Source organism: Schistocerca piceifrons, chromosome X (genome assembly GCF_021461385.2).
Source record: "Schistocerca piceifrons isolate TAMUIC-IGC-003096 chromosome X, iqSchPice1.1, whole genome shotgun sequence".
NCBI classification, from domain to species: Eukaryota; Metazoa; Arthropoda; class Insecta; order Orthoptera; family Acrididae; genus Schistocerca; species Schistocerca piceifrons.
The window spans coordinates 139,075,940-139,096,665 of NC_060149.1; the positions used below are offsets into that span (position 1 = coordinate 139,075,940).

General features: G+C 38.9%; 1 protein-coding gene across 1 annotated transcript in view; it reads left to right on the plus strand.

Annotated features, from left to right (window-relative positions):
* LOC124722056 (mitochondrial-processing peptidase subunit alpha) overlaps positions 1-20,726 on the plus strand; it is a 107,386-nt gene that overhangs the window by 32,319 nt on the left and 54,341 nt on the right. The window contains exons 5-6 of the mRNA XM_047247251.1: positions 5,568-5,670; positions 12,743-12,835. Coding sequence (XP_047103207.1) covers positions 5,568-5,670; positions 12,743-12,835 — 196 coding nt within the window. The remainder of the gene's footprint in view (positions 1-5,567; positions 5,671-12,742; positions 12,836-20,726) is intronic.

Consider the following 20,726-nt stretch of genomic DNA (forward strand, 5'->3'; position numbering starts at 1 on the left):
TACAAAAACAGTTGATTTTGGGAGCACTATTATGAATTTATTTTGAATTAATGATTTTGTCATGAAGTGAAATAGGCCATGATTTCATTGTAAAAATTTAAAACATATCAACTCTGCTCTATTCCAATGTGGCATAGCAGTGAAAAGCCATCATGGAGTGAAAATAATTCAAGCAAGAAATATATAATTAATCATATTATAGAGGAATTAGAAGAAACAAAGAAAGCAAATATTACAAAACTGATAACTTTTTAGGTATTTAATTTTGCAATTTAATTAAAAACCTGTTTTATTGTGCAAGTTACATAAACACTATCATAAGATGAAATGACTGATGCCCTTGCTAATTTAATCCTAGATCACAAAGCCTAAGGGCAGATATGACAAGAGTTTTGTTGCCAGTGGCAGGTAGTTCTTTTCCTTGCAATGGTGACTTTTTAGTTAGGACACCTTGTGTGGCTACTCAAAGGTGTGTTTGTAGACTGGTAGTTTCTAGCCTCTTTGTCATCCAGGATTTAGCAAGTTCTTCACCCAGGCATGTAAGAAAGTCTTTTCTTGGCAATATGTTGGCTCTCTGCTGCTGATTATTGTGGGTTTGGATAACCCAAGCATTCACACACCAAGTATTTATCAAGCCATAAAACACACATAGTGCCCATCTTCTGATCTTCTGACTACATGAATAGGTGCTGCACATTTGTTCCTGCATGTCTACTCCAAATTTGGTGGAATTTTAACTCTCTGTTATGTGTAGTTTCTTACTAATACCACAGATAGTGAACTGATAATGAACAGTTTGCAGCAGAACAACTATTGTATTTGATTTTGCTGTATGTGAAACTGTTTGTTTTTTTTTTTTTTTTTTTTTTTTTTTTTTTTTTTTTTTTTTTTTTTTTTTTTGCTTTATCAAAGCAAAACATACACATACTTACACTTCTGTTTTTTGTGAACAGTAGCTCAGGGAGTATTTCAGATTTGTTGGCATGAGTGGTGCCAGCCAGTGTGAGTTTATACTTCAAAAGATCACCTGCCAGTTTCAATGAGGTAAAACAGTTGTCTACTATGATGTTTGTATTTAAGCCTAAGAGAGTCTTTGTCATTTCCTTTACATAAAATTTACAAAGAGTCATCCCATTTGGCTCTGTGCATTTTCCTAAAGAGACACGTTCAAATGGCTCTGAGCACTATGGGACTCAACTGCTGAGGTCATTAGTCCCTTAGAACTTAGAACTAGTTAAACCTAACTAACCTAAGGACATCACAAACATCCATGCCCGAGGCAGGATTCGAACCTGCGACCGTAGCGGTCTTGCGGTTCCAGACTGCAGCGCCTTTAACCGCACAGCCACTTCGGCCGGCCCTAAAGAGACACGTCTACTTTGTTTTTGTGTGATGGCCATTACTATTTTGATCCCATGTTTATTTGGGATACACATGCGGAAAGGACATTGTCCACAAATACCCAGCAGTTGCATATCTATGATAACAAGTGAGCCGGGTTCTGCAGTTATGAATCAACTGTTCCCAAGTTTTGTGTATTGGTGCGAAATAATCATTTTCTCTTGTAGCTTGACAAATTTCTTTGTTGTCAAATCTCAAATAAGACAAATATGAAAACTTGATATACTATCAAGTGGAGAAAACCTGTAACAACTGATAAAATTCTATCGAGCTTCCAGGTGCATCAAATGATTTAAAATCCATGTGCTGTTGGCTGAGGAGTACTCGGCTGAAAAAAATCTCGAGACAATATTATTAGTACATATTGCCATGAGACTATGCATTCGTGTGCACCTGGATCATTATAATGTCTCTATTTACAGTTTACTGTCACCAGTTTTCACAGTGGTCTTTGGTTTTATTCAGTTTCAAAACATCTTTATATTAAGAGTAGTTGCAGAGCATCCAGTCCCTTTCAGGTACTGTAGACAATGTCCATAAGTCACTAAGGCATTGTGATTCAGCACTTGTGAACAATCTTAAACTCTAAAATTTTCATTTTTCTTGTTCAGTCCTTTCAAAATAATCTGTCTGACAAAAAAGTGAATCACTCAGAAGTGGATGTCAGTGCAACTTCGTACACAACAAAGGTAGATATGTAAATGATTATAGAGTTGAAATTTTTGGTAATAGGTACCTTGGCCACCAGAGTGCAGTAGTGTTGTCCATGTTTAGTGTTATTACCAGGCCTGGTATTGTAGATAAGGAGTTTGAACATCATCAGATGTTGAGTGATCACTGTGAAAGACATGCGGGTGTTGTGTACTTGTATGAGACAGTGTTATCAGCACCTGACAGTTTTGAAGTGTCCTCATTGTGAGTCTCCATTTGGATGGCTTTTGGAAATCGTGTAATATCCGGATTTGTGGGTCATTTTGATGTGACAGTGGCCCAATGTTGGACTGCCCAGGAACTTGAGGGAAGGCATACTATCATTGTCCAGGTTCTGCTCGACCACATCTGACCACATGACGGGAGGATCGCTATGTTGTGCACCAAGCACTTCATAAACCCTTTACATCTGCACCTGCCATCTGAGAACAAATAATTGACTTTTTATGCAATTATTTGTGTCATCCCACGCTTGTGACTGGCTGCTTGAATATCTCCCTCTTGAGTTGGCTACTTCTGTGTTACAAGTCCGCAACTTGTGGTTTAGTGGCTAGCATTGCCGCCTCTGGACCACGGGATCCCGGGTTTGTTTCGCGGCCAGGTTGGGGATATTCTTTGCCCAGGGACTGGGTGCTTTCATCATCATCATCATCATCATCATTTGTGAAAGTGGATTGTGAAAATATTGGGACTTTGTACGGGCACTAATGACCATGCAGTTGAGCGCCCCACAAACCAAACATCATCATCATCTGTGTACAACATTTGTGATATGGGGATATGCGTGTATTGAATTGCGACCAACACAGAATTTGGTGCCCCATTCCACAATGGTGGTTTTTGACAGATATGATGCTCCTTGCACATTCTTCGTTAGGGAATTACTATCCCATTCATAGGCTGCCATTAATACCACAACGCAAATGACTGTGATTGGAGTGGTGCTGTGACCAGGAAAAGTGGACGGCTATTGAATGGTGTTGCATTGAGTTCAGTGATAAATGACAGTTGTGCTCTACCTGGGTGACCACCTTTGGTGAGTACGGTGGTGAACTTTGGAAAGGTCCCATTCTTCTAATGTTTTGGAAGGGAACAACATTGTTACTTCTGTTGTCAGGGTGTGGTGAGCCATTGTGTATAATTTGAGATCATGGCTGGTAGTGGTTGGGGAAACTCTGACAGCACGACAGTATGTCATAATCATCGTGCATCTTCGTGTGTTACCTCTGATGCAACAGCAGTATGATGTTATTTTTCAACAGGTCACTGCACATTCAGACATAGCATGTGTGTATGTGCACTGTCTGCATGATGTTGAGGTACTCCCATGGCCAGGAAGATCTCCAGATCTGTCCGTAATAGAACGTGTGGGACCAGCTTGGACATCAACTCCCTCCTAGTACCAGTGTCCTGGGTATCAAGGACCAGTTATAACATTTGTGGGCCAGCTTGGCTTAGGAGAGGACACAATGGCTATAAGATGCTGTTTGCTACTGAATTAGCCTAAGCTTTGAGGCCAGGGGAGTGGTGGTGCAATGTCACTTATAAGATGGCTCATACTGCCAAGTTATTTGTAAACTTCACTTGATTTTGTAATCACTAAAATAACGTCACATACCCTCGCAACCCATTAAGTTTCATTTTGTTTTCTCCTCACCTCCTAGGTGCTTCACATCTTTTGTCAGGCAGTGTAAATATAAGGAGCAATCAGAAAGTTTCCGTTTGAAGGCTGTGCTGTTCAGAATTGGTATGCCAATCAGGCAAAATCACCATGAGCATTAAGGCAATCATCCCACTTAAACACCAGATTGGAAATACCCATTTGGTAAAACACAGTGTCCTGCTGTGTTTAGAAATCCATAATTGTCTGCTGCACATCCTCATCTGACAGGAATCGTCGACCCTTCAAGGCCTTTTTTAAGTGACCAAAGGCATGATAATGGCTTGGGGGTGGGGAGATCAGGACTATAGGGCGAGTGCTCCAATGTCTCCCACTTGCATTGGCATAACTTCTGCATTACGGCATTTATGATACGGGGACCTGCATGTGTCTAATCGTGGTCGGCACAGGACTTGGCTGGTGCACATTCCACAATGGTGGTTTTCTACAGATGTGATGGCCCATGCACATTCTCTATTCTCTGACAGATGTCTACTGGTGTTTGTCCTTTGGGAGCCAAGAAAAGAATAACAGCATGTTGGTCCTGTTTGGCTGCATTTGGTAATAACTTTGCCATAGTACATGTTCCCACATATACTGCACATATGTCAGAAAGACACGAATGCCACACTATTCCGTTGCCTACATGTCAGTGTCTATATAAATGAATTGTAGCCATGGTACATTGCATATATGCTGCAGAGACGCCCTCCGGCAGAAACTTTTTGATTGCCACATATAGAAATGATTTCCACTTTTTCATAATTGGAGGGGATGCTTTTCCAGAAGTTCCATATCCCATCACAATTTGAGGCATCAAAATCAAACTGTTGCCCATGTCATTCTTTGCTATATTCTGTGTTAGCAAAATTGCAATGCACTTCATGCAATACAATATCTCTCTATGTTGGAAGTGGTGCGACTGTTTGTCTCATCTCTACCACTTTGTTGACAGGAGGGACTTCCCAAAAAATGGCAGGTGGCTAAGCAATTCTGTGTGAAGTGAAAAAAAATTATTTGTACTATGATCATATTAGCTGTACTCTCCAGCTGAGTTAAACCACTGCACGCACTCCCTCTAGCCAACAGTCTCTCCTTCCTCTGTCTGTCAACACCTCCTAATCCACCCATCATCATCATCATCATCATCATCATCGAGCACCACCCAAATCACCGCTCCGTTGCTCATTTGTTACATTCTTCAGCTGAGCACCATCTGCCTCTCGCTCTCACATTCCTATCCTGCACGTGTGCTGTCTCGCTCTGAACTGCCAGATATGCCTCCCCAACCCCTCCACTGTTTCCTGCCTCTTTCTCCTGTGCTCCTCCCCCCCCTTCCCTACCCCCACCCCCACCCCCCACCACAACCCCTCACCCCAGTCAACCTGCCAAACTGCAATTCTGGCATTTTGTGTCCAGCTGGCACAGTGTAGCTGCACAGGTGTGTGTGTGTGTGTGTGTGTGTGTGTGTGTGTGTGTGTGTGTGCGTGTGCGTGTGTGCGTGTGTGTCACATTTCCTGAACTACAGAAAGTCAGTTAACAGCAGTTGATCAGTTCTTAAAACTACTTACGAATTTTGGAATGAATGTCATTTAAAATTGTGGATAGTTTCTTTCTCTTCATTGATGTTCCGAGTATAAAGTTTTGCTAAAGCCTAGAATCAGTCTGAAGTAGGATGGTCTAGAATTGATAACTAAAAAGCAAAGAGGAACAGGCTAAATTAGCAAGGAGCACAGTACTACTACAGCACAACTGAAGAATTGAAATACTCTGTAATCATTTTATGTGTTTTTAGGGACTTTATCCTGTATGCTGTTTCTGCAGAAAGCCAATCTGTAGATCCTGTTACTCGAATATTGGCTGAAACAGTAGTTCGTGCGAAGATCACAGAAACTGAGGTAATAATATTTTTTAGCACACAGTTCACTATTAGTCTGCTATTTTATATTTTAGATTAGTCTAACATAGCCGTCCGTAACTTCTGCTCTTGCATCATGTCACGGCTTCCTGTAATTCTTGTAAATCATTTCAAACTGTGCATGTTGATTACAGATAGGGGCCAGGAAAATTTTGTGTAAATGATAAAGCAAAAGCTAACATGAAATCTTTGATTATTTGTGATGATGTAATGTGAAATTGCTGGTTTTTGCAGAATTCCACAAAATTTAGCACTTCTCCTATTCCTGTGTAAAAATGTCATGAATCTGAAGGCAGCAGTTTATTAACACTGATAACTAATAATTATTCAATATTGAAATTTGATTTTAACTTTTTTCTCAACTATGAGAACTGTATATAATTTCGAAGTAACACTTGATGTCCTGTGTTAGGAATTGTGGCTTTAGATGTGACATCAAATGAACTACATTCCAGTAACAGTTTTAGCCACTGACATGACTTTCCCGACACTTTTGCACAACTAGTCGTACAAAAAATGATGCATTCTTGTGATATCTTTAATGCAGTGCATTGGTTAAACTAGATATTTTCATAATACGCAGGTATAAATACGAAGAACATTGAATACAGCACCTCAGTTTTGCACAGTTTGCGTATTAGCACAGCATCCGACATCTTTTAACTTATCATTAGCTGTGGCCTACAAATAGATCACTATCTCATTACAAACTTCATTCACAAAATAGTAAAAATGATATTGATCTAAATCTTCACAGTGTTTTGTTTTATTGGAAGAAACACATTTGCAGAACATTGAGTGTCCTGTGAATGGCTGATGGAAGAAACACAGATTGGTTCGATGTTGATTTGTGAAGCTAAAGTGCTGTATTTGGTGATTTTTGTGTTTATACTTTTGTACTAGAAACTTTGCAGTTTCATTTGTGCACCATATTAAACATCTCTTCAAAGTGAGCCATTTTTGATATGATTTCTTGGGCAAAAACATTGGGAAATCTGACATCGCCAGATAAAACATTACCGGTATTCCAAGTTAAAAGTGAAGATTGCTTCAGTACTGTGGGAAAATGATTTTTTTGTGAATGAACCACTAAACTTAGTAGAAATATGAAGGGTCTAATACTTCAGGCACTAGTGAAGGAAACACTGAAATGCACTGTGTTGCACCTTCAAATTAGGCTAGCAACTCTTGTGGCCATAGCTCCATGAATTATGTCAGTGTTAACAGCTCTTGTTTCAACTGGGATGACGATGATCTCTTATTAATGCTGACATGGCAAAAAGTCTGTTGTGTGCCTAGAATGGCAAGTTTCAACTGTGTAAGATATTATGAAGGGATACAGACCCCTTCATAATTTAGTGGAAAAACAAGCTTCCATGCCAGCAGAATATGTGAACATGGTGAAATGTCTGGTGGTGTGCTGAAAGCAGTTTGTCTTCCGTATTCAAATTTAGGCTCCAAGTGCCTCCTTTCTCAGCATAGCAAAGTACTGAAGGATTGGTGGTATAAAGTTTCTGAAGAGAACTTTGAAGTTATGACAATGCTTTCTTTTGAAAAACTTTTAACAATGTATAGGTGGAAAGTATTTTTTCTTTAATTAATTAGTGTTAATCGAATCAATAAAAATAATTTCTTTTTTAATAACGTACATAAATGTGCTTTGTGATGTCAGTAAATTAAACTTATAGGTATATTTTCATTCTTAACATAACACTGAAAAACAATGAAATAAGAGAAAAATAAGAACATACACTACTTGAAAAATAAGCCATCGGAAATGAATAGCAAAACAGGCAAAAAATAACACTGAAGTTGTCCATAACATAAAACAACTTTTTCCTGTCCCTAATACAGATTGTGGCTTGTGATCTGTATGGGAAGGCAGTTGTTTAAGCTAAATGTGCCAGTTTTGAAAAATCTGCTGACCATGGAATATGTAGTATCTCTCTAGTTTCTGGACTGTGGTTATTTATAAGGACAAGAAACTATTTTGGAGGTTTTATATTCATTTATGAAATAAATCTCATTCCTCATTTGGATCTATTCTTTTCTACTTATTAAAGTGAATGTGGAATGTTTCCTTCCATTATATTGATATTAAAGTGATTTTGTAGACAATACGTAAGCACTAACAAGTGTACATGCTAACTGGAACTAGAGTCATTGTATTGCATTGCATTGATCCTGTTGTTGACAAGAGCAGCTTGGACAAGTGGATTTATAAGATTGCAGGTGACAGTGATTTTTATGGATACTTATTAAAAATTACAAATAATACACTTCATATATTAAGTATTTATATAGTATGCTTTATAACTTCAAATATTCTTCAGTTGAGTAAAAGCAGTGATGCTGTAAGTAGGACAGTAATTATTTTCCAAAGATTTTGGCCTTCATAGTTACATTTATGTTTTTATGAAATGTGTTATTAAGTTTGACTCCCATGTAGAATGTACTGTTTTGGTACAGGGATCTGTTGATAAGGGTCATATATAATTTTTTGTTTTGTCTGGTTAAGTGATCATGAATATCACAGTTTTTTTCAGTGTACTGTCCTTACCAATTTCATCTATTTTAAAGAATATGAGGGTTTACATAATGTAGGTACATGGTAAAGGAGGAATCCCTTAAACGCGTGACTTGAGTATTTTACCAAGAAGAGTAAGAAAAAGGAATTCTTGTTGATAGTTAAGCAGGCCAGAAATAATGGAAATGTCATTCTCATTGAAGTATTGTCATGGCTGTTTAAATTTTAAAATTTAAAATACATCGTTACTATAATTGCAACTGTTTGACATCTTAAATTCCAAAATGTATAATTAAATGCAAAGTTTATCTAACGTTGCTGTCAGCCTGCATAGATGGCGTCTCCACATTGCATCTATCAATGAAATTATTCAAAAGCAAATACTTGGGATGATGGAATAAAATAAAGCTGTGGAGCAGCCACAAGTTGCATACAACTTTCCTTTGTTTTACAAATTTCACTCGTCAAATGTGAGCATCTTCAGAATTTTAATAGCCAATGGCCACATACCAAATATGTGTGACTATGTACAGTGCCGAGGTCACGCATTTTTTTAAATGTATGATATCGGTGCTGTATGCAGCCATGTATACAGTGAAACACTTATTTTACATTTTTGTGAGGTCTAGACTCAAAAACCATAAAATTGAGGAAAATGGAGAATCGAAGAAAAAGTTAAAACCCCCAAAATATGAGCAAAAACATATGTAATTGACAGGTATGATTAAAAATCATAATCATCACCAGTTGTATAAAATCTCTGTAAGTGAAGGAAAGTAAGTGTACAATACAATGTTTATACAGTAATTTGTGGTAATGAATTTCATCAGTTCTTAAAAAATCACAGATGTGGAATAGCAAGTAAAAACTCACCAAACAATTGAAATTGTTATTGGGGTATGAGGTAATTGAGCTATTTTCCGACATGCTATGAGCACAGATTACACATCAAAACATGTGTTTTTGAGACATCTTTCCTTTGTGTTCACCCAGAAAAAAACAAAAATTGATGAACATTATGAATTAAACTGAAAACTGTTAAGTTCAGTGGAATCTAACATGTGGTGGCGTGTATTTCCCTTTTGTAGCTAGTGGCAGTTTAATTGGGTCCAGCGGACTTTTCAAGCCACATATGCACTAAGCCTTAAACATGTTTCCAGCTACTTGATGTGGACACAATTTGGAAACATCTTTCAAAACAGGGAAACATCTGAAACTTCCTGGCAGATTAAAACTGTGTACTGGACTGAGACTCGAACTCGGGACCTTTGCCTTTTGCGGGCAAGTGCTCTACCATCTGAGCTAACCAAGCATGACTCACGCCCCGTCCTCACAGCTTTACTTCTGCCAGTACCTCATCTACTACCTTTCAAACTTTACAGAAACTCTCCTGCGAACCTTGCAGAACTAGCACTCCTGAAAGAAAGGATATTAGGATATTGCGGAGACATGGTTTAGCCACAGCCTGGTGGATGTTTCCAGAATGAGATTCTCACTCTGCAGCGGAGTGTTTGCTGATATGAAACTTCCTGGCAGATTAAAACTGTGTGCTGGACCGAGACTCGAACTCGGGACCTTTGCCTTTCGCAGGCAAGGTACTGGCAGAAGTAAAGCTGTGGGGACGGGGCGTGAGTCGTGCTTGGGTAGCTCAATTGGTAGAGCACTCACCCACGAAAGGCGAAGGTCCTGAGTTCGAGTCTCAGTCCGGCACACAGTTTTAATCTGCCAGGAAGTTTCATATCAATGCACACACTGCTGCAGATTGAAAATCTCATTCTAGAGGAAAGCATCTATCCGTAGTAGTGTCAGTACAGATCAACAGAACCAATGTTTCAGGCCAGCTTCTGCATGTTAGTGCAGCATGGCGCAAGTGTATGTTTATATGTCGCATTGTGTCATCTGTTGTATAGAGTTGTTAGGTGTTTTGTTTTATCTTGCTGAACTAAGTTAAAAAAAAATGCAGTGGGTGAGGCAGCAGACTGTCGAGTTGTTATTGTTGTACCAGGCTGATGGCTGCTTGTGGAATATATTAAGCAAGCAGTACAGTAACAGCAAGAAAACAAGACGCTCTGCAGGAAACTGATGTTACATTCGGTAGAATGCTGAGAAGGACTGCGTAGAAAACAAAATAAGGTTGTTTGTTGTAGCTTGTATCAAAATCTGAAGTAAATACTCAAGGCTCTGGAATGAATCTCCCTTTGACAAAAAACTAAAGCTAACAACTGGTCTAGTTATTTGTAACTGCTTTCCTGAAATTTCTATCTTTTTTTAAGAGATGTTGATACCATATATGCCAGAAATTCAAAATTGTTATGATGATATCCAAGTGAAATTACAGAAACTAGAGCAGTCTTCCATACTCAGTCCCCATATGTTGCAAGTTTTTCCCACAAGTTGTTCTTTAGTAAGTTTTCACTCAACAAAGACAATGATTGTATGCAAATCAACAAATTGATTTCTTACAATGTCTAATCTGATTTTATCAATTACTACCAACCACTACACAAACTCTCCATCAAAATAATATCGTATTTTTAAAACCAGTGAAGAAATTCATTGATAAATGCAACCTTATTCTGTAAAACTACAAAACACTGAGGTGTTTATGGCCAAGTCATGAGTCACGAAAAATAAACAAAAAGAGAATGAACGATAACGACGTCTTTCATTATGTTTACATGAACTTTCGAGTATTAATAATGCCGCAGCACATGTTACAGTTCCCTCGTCTCTAGACACAACGTGGCAGACAATATGAAAACAATGCAACAAATAGCGTTGCAGACAATGTGAATAGAGTGAGAAATGTTTACAGCCAGTGTGGACAGAAACAGATGTGATACACCATAGGAAATAATGTTTCCAACAGAAACATGTTTTCAGTGGCAGTGTGGATGCAGCATCACACTACTTTTTTGTGGTTGTGGTGTCACTATTGGGCATTCGACTATCAACTTTTGTCAGCACTTGTGAATGACCCCTGTGTGAACTATGTCAATTTTTTCCTTCGTAGAGTGTGATGTATGTGGGCAGTACACTGTTTCAAAGCAATGGTGAATTGAAAGCATATATGTCACACTTATAATTAAATATCAATTAATAAAACATCAGTAATGTAAGTCTTCAAGAGATTTTATGATGACTAATGCACAATACTAAGTTCAGATGAGAAACCTGTAGCATAATTGATAATGTCATGGTTAGCTGACTTGGAGGTTATTAGTTTGCATCTTGCTGCATGCCAATATTTTTTTTTCAAATTAGCACTGTTACCACATTCGTTACGATTGTCATAAAATATGTTCTGCAATATTCGATATTGTTAAACATTTCTGTCTGGTTAGAGAATAAAGGATGAAATAAATATTCGCCTGTTTATTTCTGAATGTGTGGTGATTCTCGAGTGTGTGGGTAGACAGAAACCTAAGAGGATGGCTCACGTTCCTGTGAGTTTAGTGGGCGCCAATAAAATTCATATTGTTCCTTGTCACAAATACTTCACTGTTTATTTTCAGATTTGTGGCAATTTCTGAGTGTGTGGTGAGGCAGGAACCTAAGAGGACAGCTTAAGTTGCTGCAAGTGAAATGATGAAGACAAACATTCTATTCTTCCTTGTCACAAATATTTCGCACATTGTGCAATCACAGACATATTCCCCTAAAGAGTTCTTGCTACAACTGAGATTCTCCTGTCACTAGCACATCCATAAACATCAATTTCATGCTATAACATCAACAAATCGATAACCTTGTTCCTGGTTGCCTTTACAGTGCAACCACGTTATAATTACATTAGTTCCTGCAAAAAGTAGTGTGAAACGTACTTTACCTAACATCATTGTGCGGTGAAGCTAAACATTGCAAGTTGTGTTGGCAACTCCAATAATGGATTATGCCAGTATTTCCTCTCTCATGTCGCCCGTCTCCGGAGTGGCCATCACACCCACGGTGCGATTTGTCTGATCTTTGTACCACTTATAACTCATTTAGTCAAATCAAATGTCAATAGAAAGAAAACATAGGAAGAAGTCAAGTGAGACTTCAAGTAAGAACATAGAATCGAGTAAATCTTACTAGGAAGAAATGTAAAAATCCAGGAATTTTTAGCATTGATCTTATGGGTTTTCACAGGGGCTATGAACTTATGGTGTAAAATAGTGAAAAACGTAAAATTGGAGAATGTAAAATTGAAGTTCCACTGTATTTGATATGAGGCCATTGGCAGCTACATTTCTGAAGATGCTAATGCCTCACAAGTGAAACATGCAAAGTAAAGGAAAGTTGTATACAACTGTGGCATCTCCATAATTTGATTTCTGACGCTTTCTGTTCCCCCTGCAGGCAATGCCACCACTCGGGCAGGGGGGGGGGGGGGAATAAAATAAAATAAAATAAAATAAAATAACTTGTTTGTTTGTAATTGATAACTGTAAGTGGAGTTTTAACACCTTTAATTTTCTTATTTTTTGTACCAATAGTGCTGCAGTATTTCAAAATACATTGCTCTTATGATGTTTCTTTACAGTTGAGAAATGCTATCAGTGCAGTGAGGTTTGATGTAGATACGTTAATGTCAAAACCTGAGCAGGACCAAAACATGACTGAATTGATACATGCTGTAAGTATAATTTAAGAAAAATATATTAATTTTTTATTCATTTCTACTTTAAAGTAAGACTACATTTCATGGTATTTCCTGATGGTTTTACTAGGGAAACAAGAATATGTTGTCTATATTTGTATTGCGTGTACCACTAATGTGTTGGATCAGTAGTAGCTTGTATGATGCAAGTGACTGACACACATAAATGCACTACGAACTCATCCCTAGGGATGTGTTCATTGCAGCTGGTATTTGCTGCCAACAACTGAGATACCTTTCAGTCACAGTGTAAGAAAAAGCTTGACAAAAATGCTACTAATGACAACACACACTGTTGATTTCACAAACTAAACTACCGTATTTACTCGAATCTAAGCCGCACTTTTTTTCCGTTTTTTTTTTTAATCCAAAAAACCGCCTGCGGCTTAGAATAGAGTGCAAAGTAAGCGGAAGTTCTGAAAAATGTTGGTAGGTGCCACCACAACTAACTTCTGCCGTCGAATATATGTAGCTCTACACAAAAAAGAAAGAAAGAAACGTGGAAGATGGGCTTTTTTCTCTGCCCCGAGTTTCCCTATTGTTCATCTCGGAATGTAGCAGCATTTCAATGTACTATGAAAATCCGACTGGTAAGACTGTTGGGATGTTGTCAAAATTGCCAACTATACGTTCTGAATTTTTTCCTACCTGTGAGAAGAGATGGTTGCTAATAGGAACTTTTATGAATTGTGAATCACATGTAGTATTCTCTTCACCATAAGAATAATACGAATATAAACATTTTGCCATGTATTCTTTCGTGTTTGCTGCTATCTCATTTAAATCCAGTCTGCATAATAAATTACGAAACTAGAGTGAGACAACAGCAAACACGGAAGAATATACATATCATGTCATGTTTATATTCGTATTATTCTTATGCCTAATAGTGATACAGTCAGAAATGAAGCACGGCAATTGACTAGATTTTTAAATCTACGATGACTCTAATTTCTGTGCAGAATGTAATGTAGTAAAGAGGTGTCTGCAAAGATTTTCAAACGGGGAAAAATTTTCGCTACACTCTCGTTCAGAACAACTATCATACGTAGTCTATTATTTGGTTCTTTTTGATCATTATAAAAGAAAGCAGCAGTGTAAGTAACAACAAATAGCAGTCTCTTGCCATTGTTTCGCTAATGAGACGATTCATCTCTCTTTTTTTAAAATTGTAAGCGGCGGTAGTGCGCACAAAAGCAAGCCATTCCGCGAGCACCGACAGGCCGTAAACACTCATTATCAGAATGCAACAAACAATGCACAACACAGTACAGTAATGCATTTTCAGTTAAGAGTGACATAAACACCTATAACAAAGACAACGGCACTTATCAGATCAAAGAAAAATAAGCAATCAATTCAAACCAGACGAAGCACGTGAAACAGGAAGGGTACCCGTATAAATACGAACGGAGCGCCTGACGCATAGCAATGGCTACCTGGTAAAGCTTAACTGCTAAGCTTACAACTCGAACCGAACTACTGTAGCTGTATCGTCATTCATTCGACTTAAATTGTTTCTCATATTACAATGGACCAACTTTGTTTCAATTTGGAGGTGCGGCCTAAAACTTTTCTCTCCCCTTGAATTTTGATTCGAGAAATTTTTTTTTCCTTGATTTCGAGTCTCATTTTTCAGGTGCGGCTTAGATTCGAGTGCGGCTTAGATTCGAGTAAATACGGTATCCAGGAGTTCGTTTGGAGTCATCACTCATGCACTTATTCTGCTGGTCTTATGCTCTCAAATGCTTACCTTTCCTGCTCCTTATTGAACAACAGTCAGCAAAATTCCTTCCCGGACAAAAATGCACTTCAAACCTGGTTTGACAACACTTTTAACTCATAATCAATAAGAATAAGAATCTTTATTAGTCGTTCAGTATTTTCTTATACAATGGGCTTCGTCAATAAGTTCAATTACAGTATAAAGATGGTTATATTCTCTTAACAATGTGTATATAAATCATGTGAAATTTAGTGTAGTACAATAGCACACATTTGGTATTTTATATATTATTAATTTTACAATAAAAAGGAAAACATTATACAGATTTATATTAAGCAGGGAGTATTCATGTTGATGACACTATGTCATTATCATATACATGTTGATAACACTATGTCATTATCCTAAGCTATTGATACAAATTTAGGTCCTACTACAGGTAGAGGTACCTTTCTCTATGTTGAAACAGCAAATCTGCCATATTACAATCTTTAAATTCATCAACTGAGTAAAATGCTTTACCTTTGAGCCATTGACCCAATGTTGTCTTAAATTTACTTTTAGATACTGTTTGTACAATTTTAGGTAGCATATTAAACAGTTCTACAGGCGCAGAATCGGTAAACCACTTGAGCCTTCACAGACTGCTTCAGATAATGTGAAAGAATGTATTCTTCATGATTAATTTCTCTCTCTTGTTTACTGTTGTGTTCAATGAACTAACGGAAAGTGCTGTTAAAATGTGCACTGTACTAATACAAATGAAATACAACTTACCATGAAACCCTCACGACAAAAATGTGCTTTAATAAAACATAACGTATCTGTAGCACAAGCACCCACCAGGTTAGCTGAGAGCACTATTGTGCTGCTTCCTGGACTTGCGTAGGTGCACCGGCCCCGAATCAAATACACCTGGTGGATTACTGACATCAACTGATGTGCTGGCCAACCTGGATGGGGTTTTTAGGCGATTTTCCACATCCTGCTAGGTGAATACCAAGCTGGTCCCCACATTCCGCCTCAGTTACATGACTCACAGTCATCTGAACGCGTTCGCACTATGCCATGGATTACACTAGATGCAGACAGCTGCAGTACACTCATTCTGTCCCGGGGGGGGGGGGGGGGGGGGGTTTACGGGGTGGCAGCAGGAAGGGCATCTGGCCACCCCTTAAAACTAACCTTGCCAAATCCGTTCCTAGCCATGCTGATCCTGCGAAACTGCGGGACAAGGCACCAGCAAAAGAAGAAGAAGATGATGATCTGTAACACAAGTGGTATTACTCACTTAGAACTTAACTGGTCTGTGTTTACTTGCTGTACTGTGTCATACCCATGTTGTGTGGAAATGTACCATTTCATGAATAAAATTTTCTTGTTCACTAAAACCAAAAATTATTTTGGTAGAAATGGAAAGCGGCATTAACCATTGTGTAGTGTTTTTCGCTTGTACGCTACAGGTAACTGGAAGTAGCAAGACAATCTTCACCAGATGTGATTCACAGTTGTGGACCACATCCAGTGCTCCTACTGTAAACATGAGTGGGCAACATGTCTATGCTAACAAAGTATTCATATGAGAAGTATGTGTTATCGGCTACTGTGGGAGTCGGCACTGATAAAAACAAGGAAGGAGAGAAGTTGCAATGGCCAGCAGCACGAATCCAAAAATGATCTATTCATTAAACTTTCAAATTATTACAATACTTTATTTCTAGAAAGAAAATAATCATAACTTTTCTTTATAAAGTGGTTCCTATGCCTCCCACTTGGAAGTTCTTTAGCTGCTATTACTACTCGCATAGTGCAGGCTAAGTACTGGCTTCCTATTACTCAGTACTGATGCTCTCGAAGTCTGTGAACACACTGAGCTGACTAGTGACAAGTGGCTGGTTAAATCAGCATTGACAGTGGGCACTGAACTATTGTCCTCCTGGAGGTGTGGCACTGCCCGCTCTTTCCAGTGGCATGCATGTCAGCGCCTTCTTAATGCTGTTTCATGGTGCTGAGCTGGTTGGTTTGCAGTTGATGCCTTAAGACTGCACAGTATTGAGTTGTAATGTTGTGACACAGATGGGCAGATGGTTCTAGAATTTGTGGAGACTGTCAATATGCTGCTGATTCATGTCAGACTGCCACTACGTAGGAGGTGGTGAACAAGTGTTGCAGTCTACCATACCGTTGTTCATGCCCACCCCCACACATGCTGTAGGTCTCTCATAAATTATGACACTGAGCACAGATTTACACCTGCATTAACTGGCTTTTTGCTGTCAGCTTTTCTGACTGGTTATTCTGCCACTGCTGTAAAGATGAATACTGAAGGTAAATATGAATATTCCATAAGGCGAACATCCACTGCTTCCTGTTCTGCCGGTTCCATCATTCAAAAAATTGTTAAAACAAGCAACAAAAAATTATCTGATGATTATGAATAGCTACTTCCATGACCTACACAGAATTGCAGTACAAACTCAAGGGCTTTTTAGGATTCTGTTACTTAATTTTGTTGTGGTTGATTTCAATTACAGTAGAAGAGGGGGGAAAAATTTGACTTCATATTATTTTTCGCTGGGATTTGACTACAGCAGCGCACAGCTAGCGAGGTATTGAGGAAGTGTTCATTTTCTCATACCTGTAATAGAGGCAAAGGCTGAAAGAAGCATGTTTCTCGCAATGCAAATGTTGGGAGACATTGTAATTTACTCATAAAATAATCTTTTTTCAGTCAAAAACTCAAATCTTGCAACTCACTGTCACTTATTAGGTACAGATTGTTCAGAATATTTAATCAAAATTGTAGTGAGTTTAGTAGGATAATTCAGCTCCTGTCCTGGAAGTCCATTGACTATCACTGTGTTGCCAAACGTTTTCCACATGGCTGTTTATACATAATTGTTTTTTGAGGCAATACAAGTACTGTGCAAACATCTTTCTTGCTATGTATGTAATGGGACTTTGATGGCATTCTTTCCTTAGTCATTGCTATGCAATGGTGTTAATCTGTGTCAGATACATGAGGATCAGGATGTAGTACCTATTTATTCAAATAACCAATAGTCAGATTATTTCAGAAAAGTGGAAGCACCTAATTACTTAACTAACTGTGACTTACAGACCCTGCTTATTAACTGTAGTTTCAGTTGCATAGAAGATGTTAATATTAATTTGTTAAGCAGTTATCTGCAAGATTGAACTCTGTAGTCATTTTTGAATCATTGATAACTCATTAATTGAGAATTATGTTCTTTAAGTCAGAGTAGTCAAATTGATGCCAAATACAAGAGATGTCATTTTCAGATTTATTTTGGGGTGTATTTTGCAAACAGTGGTGCTTGATTTAACTGCAGTGTGAGCAATGTTTAATAGTGATATTGTATGTAAAAACATTATTTATGAAACAAGGTGCAAAAATAATCATTACAAGTACATAAATGGAACTAAAACAGGCAAGATAAAGTGTGAAGCAAGCTGCGTTGACTAATAGTATTTACAGTAATTACTTACTATGTGAAAAATTCCACATACAATCTGTAAGTATGCATTTGATGAAACTATGGTAAAATATGTATTACAGCTACACAGGGCAAATTTAAATTTATTTTCTACCAATACTCCAATGTAAAGGAGTAATGGAATTTCTCACAAAGTAACACGCAAGAGTTGACATCATTACAAAGGTGGTATGTAGTCTTAAATTTTTCATATGTCATTCTGTAGAAGCTGTCGGATGTATACTTGCCAGAAAATTGAATGATAGCAATAATATGTTGTCAATTTGCTAGAAGTGGTACACAGCTTAGGGCTATGGCAAAACTTCATCTTTTCACTCGGACAGAAGCTTGCATTTAATTATTAACATCATCAGTGCACACAGTTACATGCTGCATTAGCAGTACCAAAAAATCATTAAATAGAGGTAAAATCAATAACGTCAAGGGTGAAGATAACTGGCATTCAACATTACATTACAGGAAAAGAATGACCTCATTTGGAAAGGATTATGTCAAGGCTCATTCTGTAGCTTGTATTCAATTCACAACACTGTTCATATTAGACAAAAAATAATTTACAACTTTACCCTGTTGTCATATTTTGCCTCTTTACCCAAGAAGTAACTGAACATCTTCAGCAGCATTTGTGTCTGGTTGGTGCTAATGAGATAGGTGCTTCATATATTAGATTGAACAGATTGATGGGTGTTTCCCTTCAAATGTTAGAAGCGTCTGGTCCATCCTCCTCTTGTTCTTGAGTGGAACATGAGGCAGTGAGGCAGGGCAAGTGTTCTTGTTTGCTTGTCAGTGCAAACTGTATGCTAGCTTGCAGAGCAGGATGAAATAGGTGAAGGGTAATCAGAGTTGTTGCACGTAAGAAGCAATGACATGACCACACTATCTGTACATAGGTTGTAAGCAGTAGATTAAATGTGCCACCACTAACATCATTAAAAATGGTTGGACTGTGTAACACCACCGTACTGACTGAGCACCCATACCATTCTGATCATACAGTTATTACTGTCTTCTGCTCTCATTGATACAATATAATAACTGCTGTGGTTTGCCAAGAAAAGGGAGAAGTGCTATATGAATGAGAATTTATGCTATAGCAAGAATAAACACAAATTATGGAACATAGTACTTTGTAGAGCAACATATAAGATATAATGAAGTACAGGTTGTGCGTATCACTGAACACACTGACTATACAACAGTAGTATGGGTTAGAGAATATGCCATGCACTCGTTTGCGATAACTTAAATTATAGTGTTTCTTTGGTGGCTCACTGGAGCGTGCCAGGGGCCGTCCCAGGTGTCCTGTATAAGCGGGCTGGTGAACTGTATGGATCACTGAAATCACATGCGTCATGAGTGAAGGTACATCACTCCTCCCTTCTGTGGGGCTGAAAAAAACCACATAAATACATAAAAACACTAGGCATAAAAACACTGAGATTACGAGTCCACAAAACACCAATGATGGTGCTGGCATCCATTTCGTGGACTGATGATGGTGGCTGCTGTAGCATGTAGTGGGCAGTCACCAGTGAGTATGGGTGGTTTGGCTTGTTGTCCATACCTTGTGAGAGGCTGTAAGGCAGGACCAGTGGTGGCATCTCCATAGCGAACTCCTCATCGAGACCAGTGGTTGGTGTCAGAGGCATCAGCGGGTGTGTTGGAGATGACAGCTGCCCAGAACCCAGCAACGGAGGCAGTGACTGTGGCTGCAGTGTCAAGGGCAGAGGGAGCCACACAGGCGATGGCAGTTGAGGGGTGGGGGCAAAGGCAGGAACCCCAGACAGCAATTTGCCAAGCAGTGACCCCAACTATGATCTGAACCGAACTTTCTGTGACACAGGAACGGGTATCGGCAGGTGCGGGGTCAGGGGAGGCCATGCGCCCTCTGGAACAGACCTTGCCATGCGCGGCCACAGCTGGTTGAAGTGACGGGCTGCCCATTAGAAGTGTGGATGATGCACAGATGCTGGCCCCAGCGACACTTGATGACAGGAACCCAGTTCGACTGGTGGCCAAAACCACGAACCCAGACAGGCACACCCAGCTGGAACAGTCATGAAGCTGGCGACTCAGGCGGATGCAGTGTCAAATGCAGCAGGAGGAGGAGGATCCGTGGTTGGCGTCCATGTAGCAGCTCTGCCGGGCTTTTGTTGGTTGATTGATTTGAGGGAGGGGACCAAACAGCAAGGTCATGGGTCCCATGAGATTAGGGGAGGATGGAGAAAGAAGTCAGCCGTGCCCTTTCACAGGAGCCATCCCAACATTTGCATGAAATGATTTAGAGAAATCACGGAAAACCTAAATCAGGGTGGTCAGATGTAAGTTTGATCGGCTGTCCTCCCAAATGTGAGTCCAGCGTGCTAACCATTGCGCCACCTTGCTTGGTCTAAGTTTTTGTCCCCACCAGAGTGAAATGGTACTAACTCAAAAAACGGTCTAAAGCAGCTACAGGGGACTTGCTGGAGACATACTTCCGCATCTGAGTTGTAAATGTCCAAACTACGCGTTCGGACATGCCATTATATTGAGGATGAAACGTGGATGCCGATAGATACCGAACACCCTTAGCATGACAAAAAGATGCACATTCTCAAGAAACAAACTAGGGATGGTTATTGGT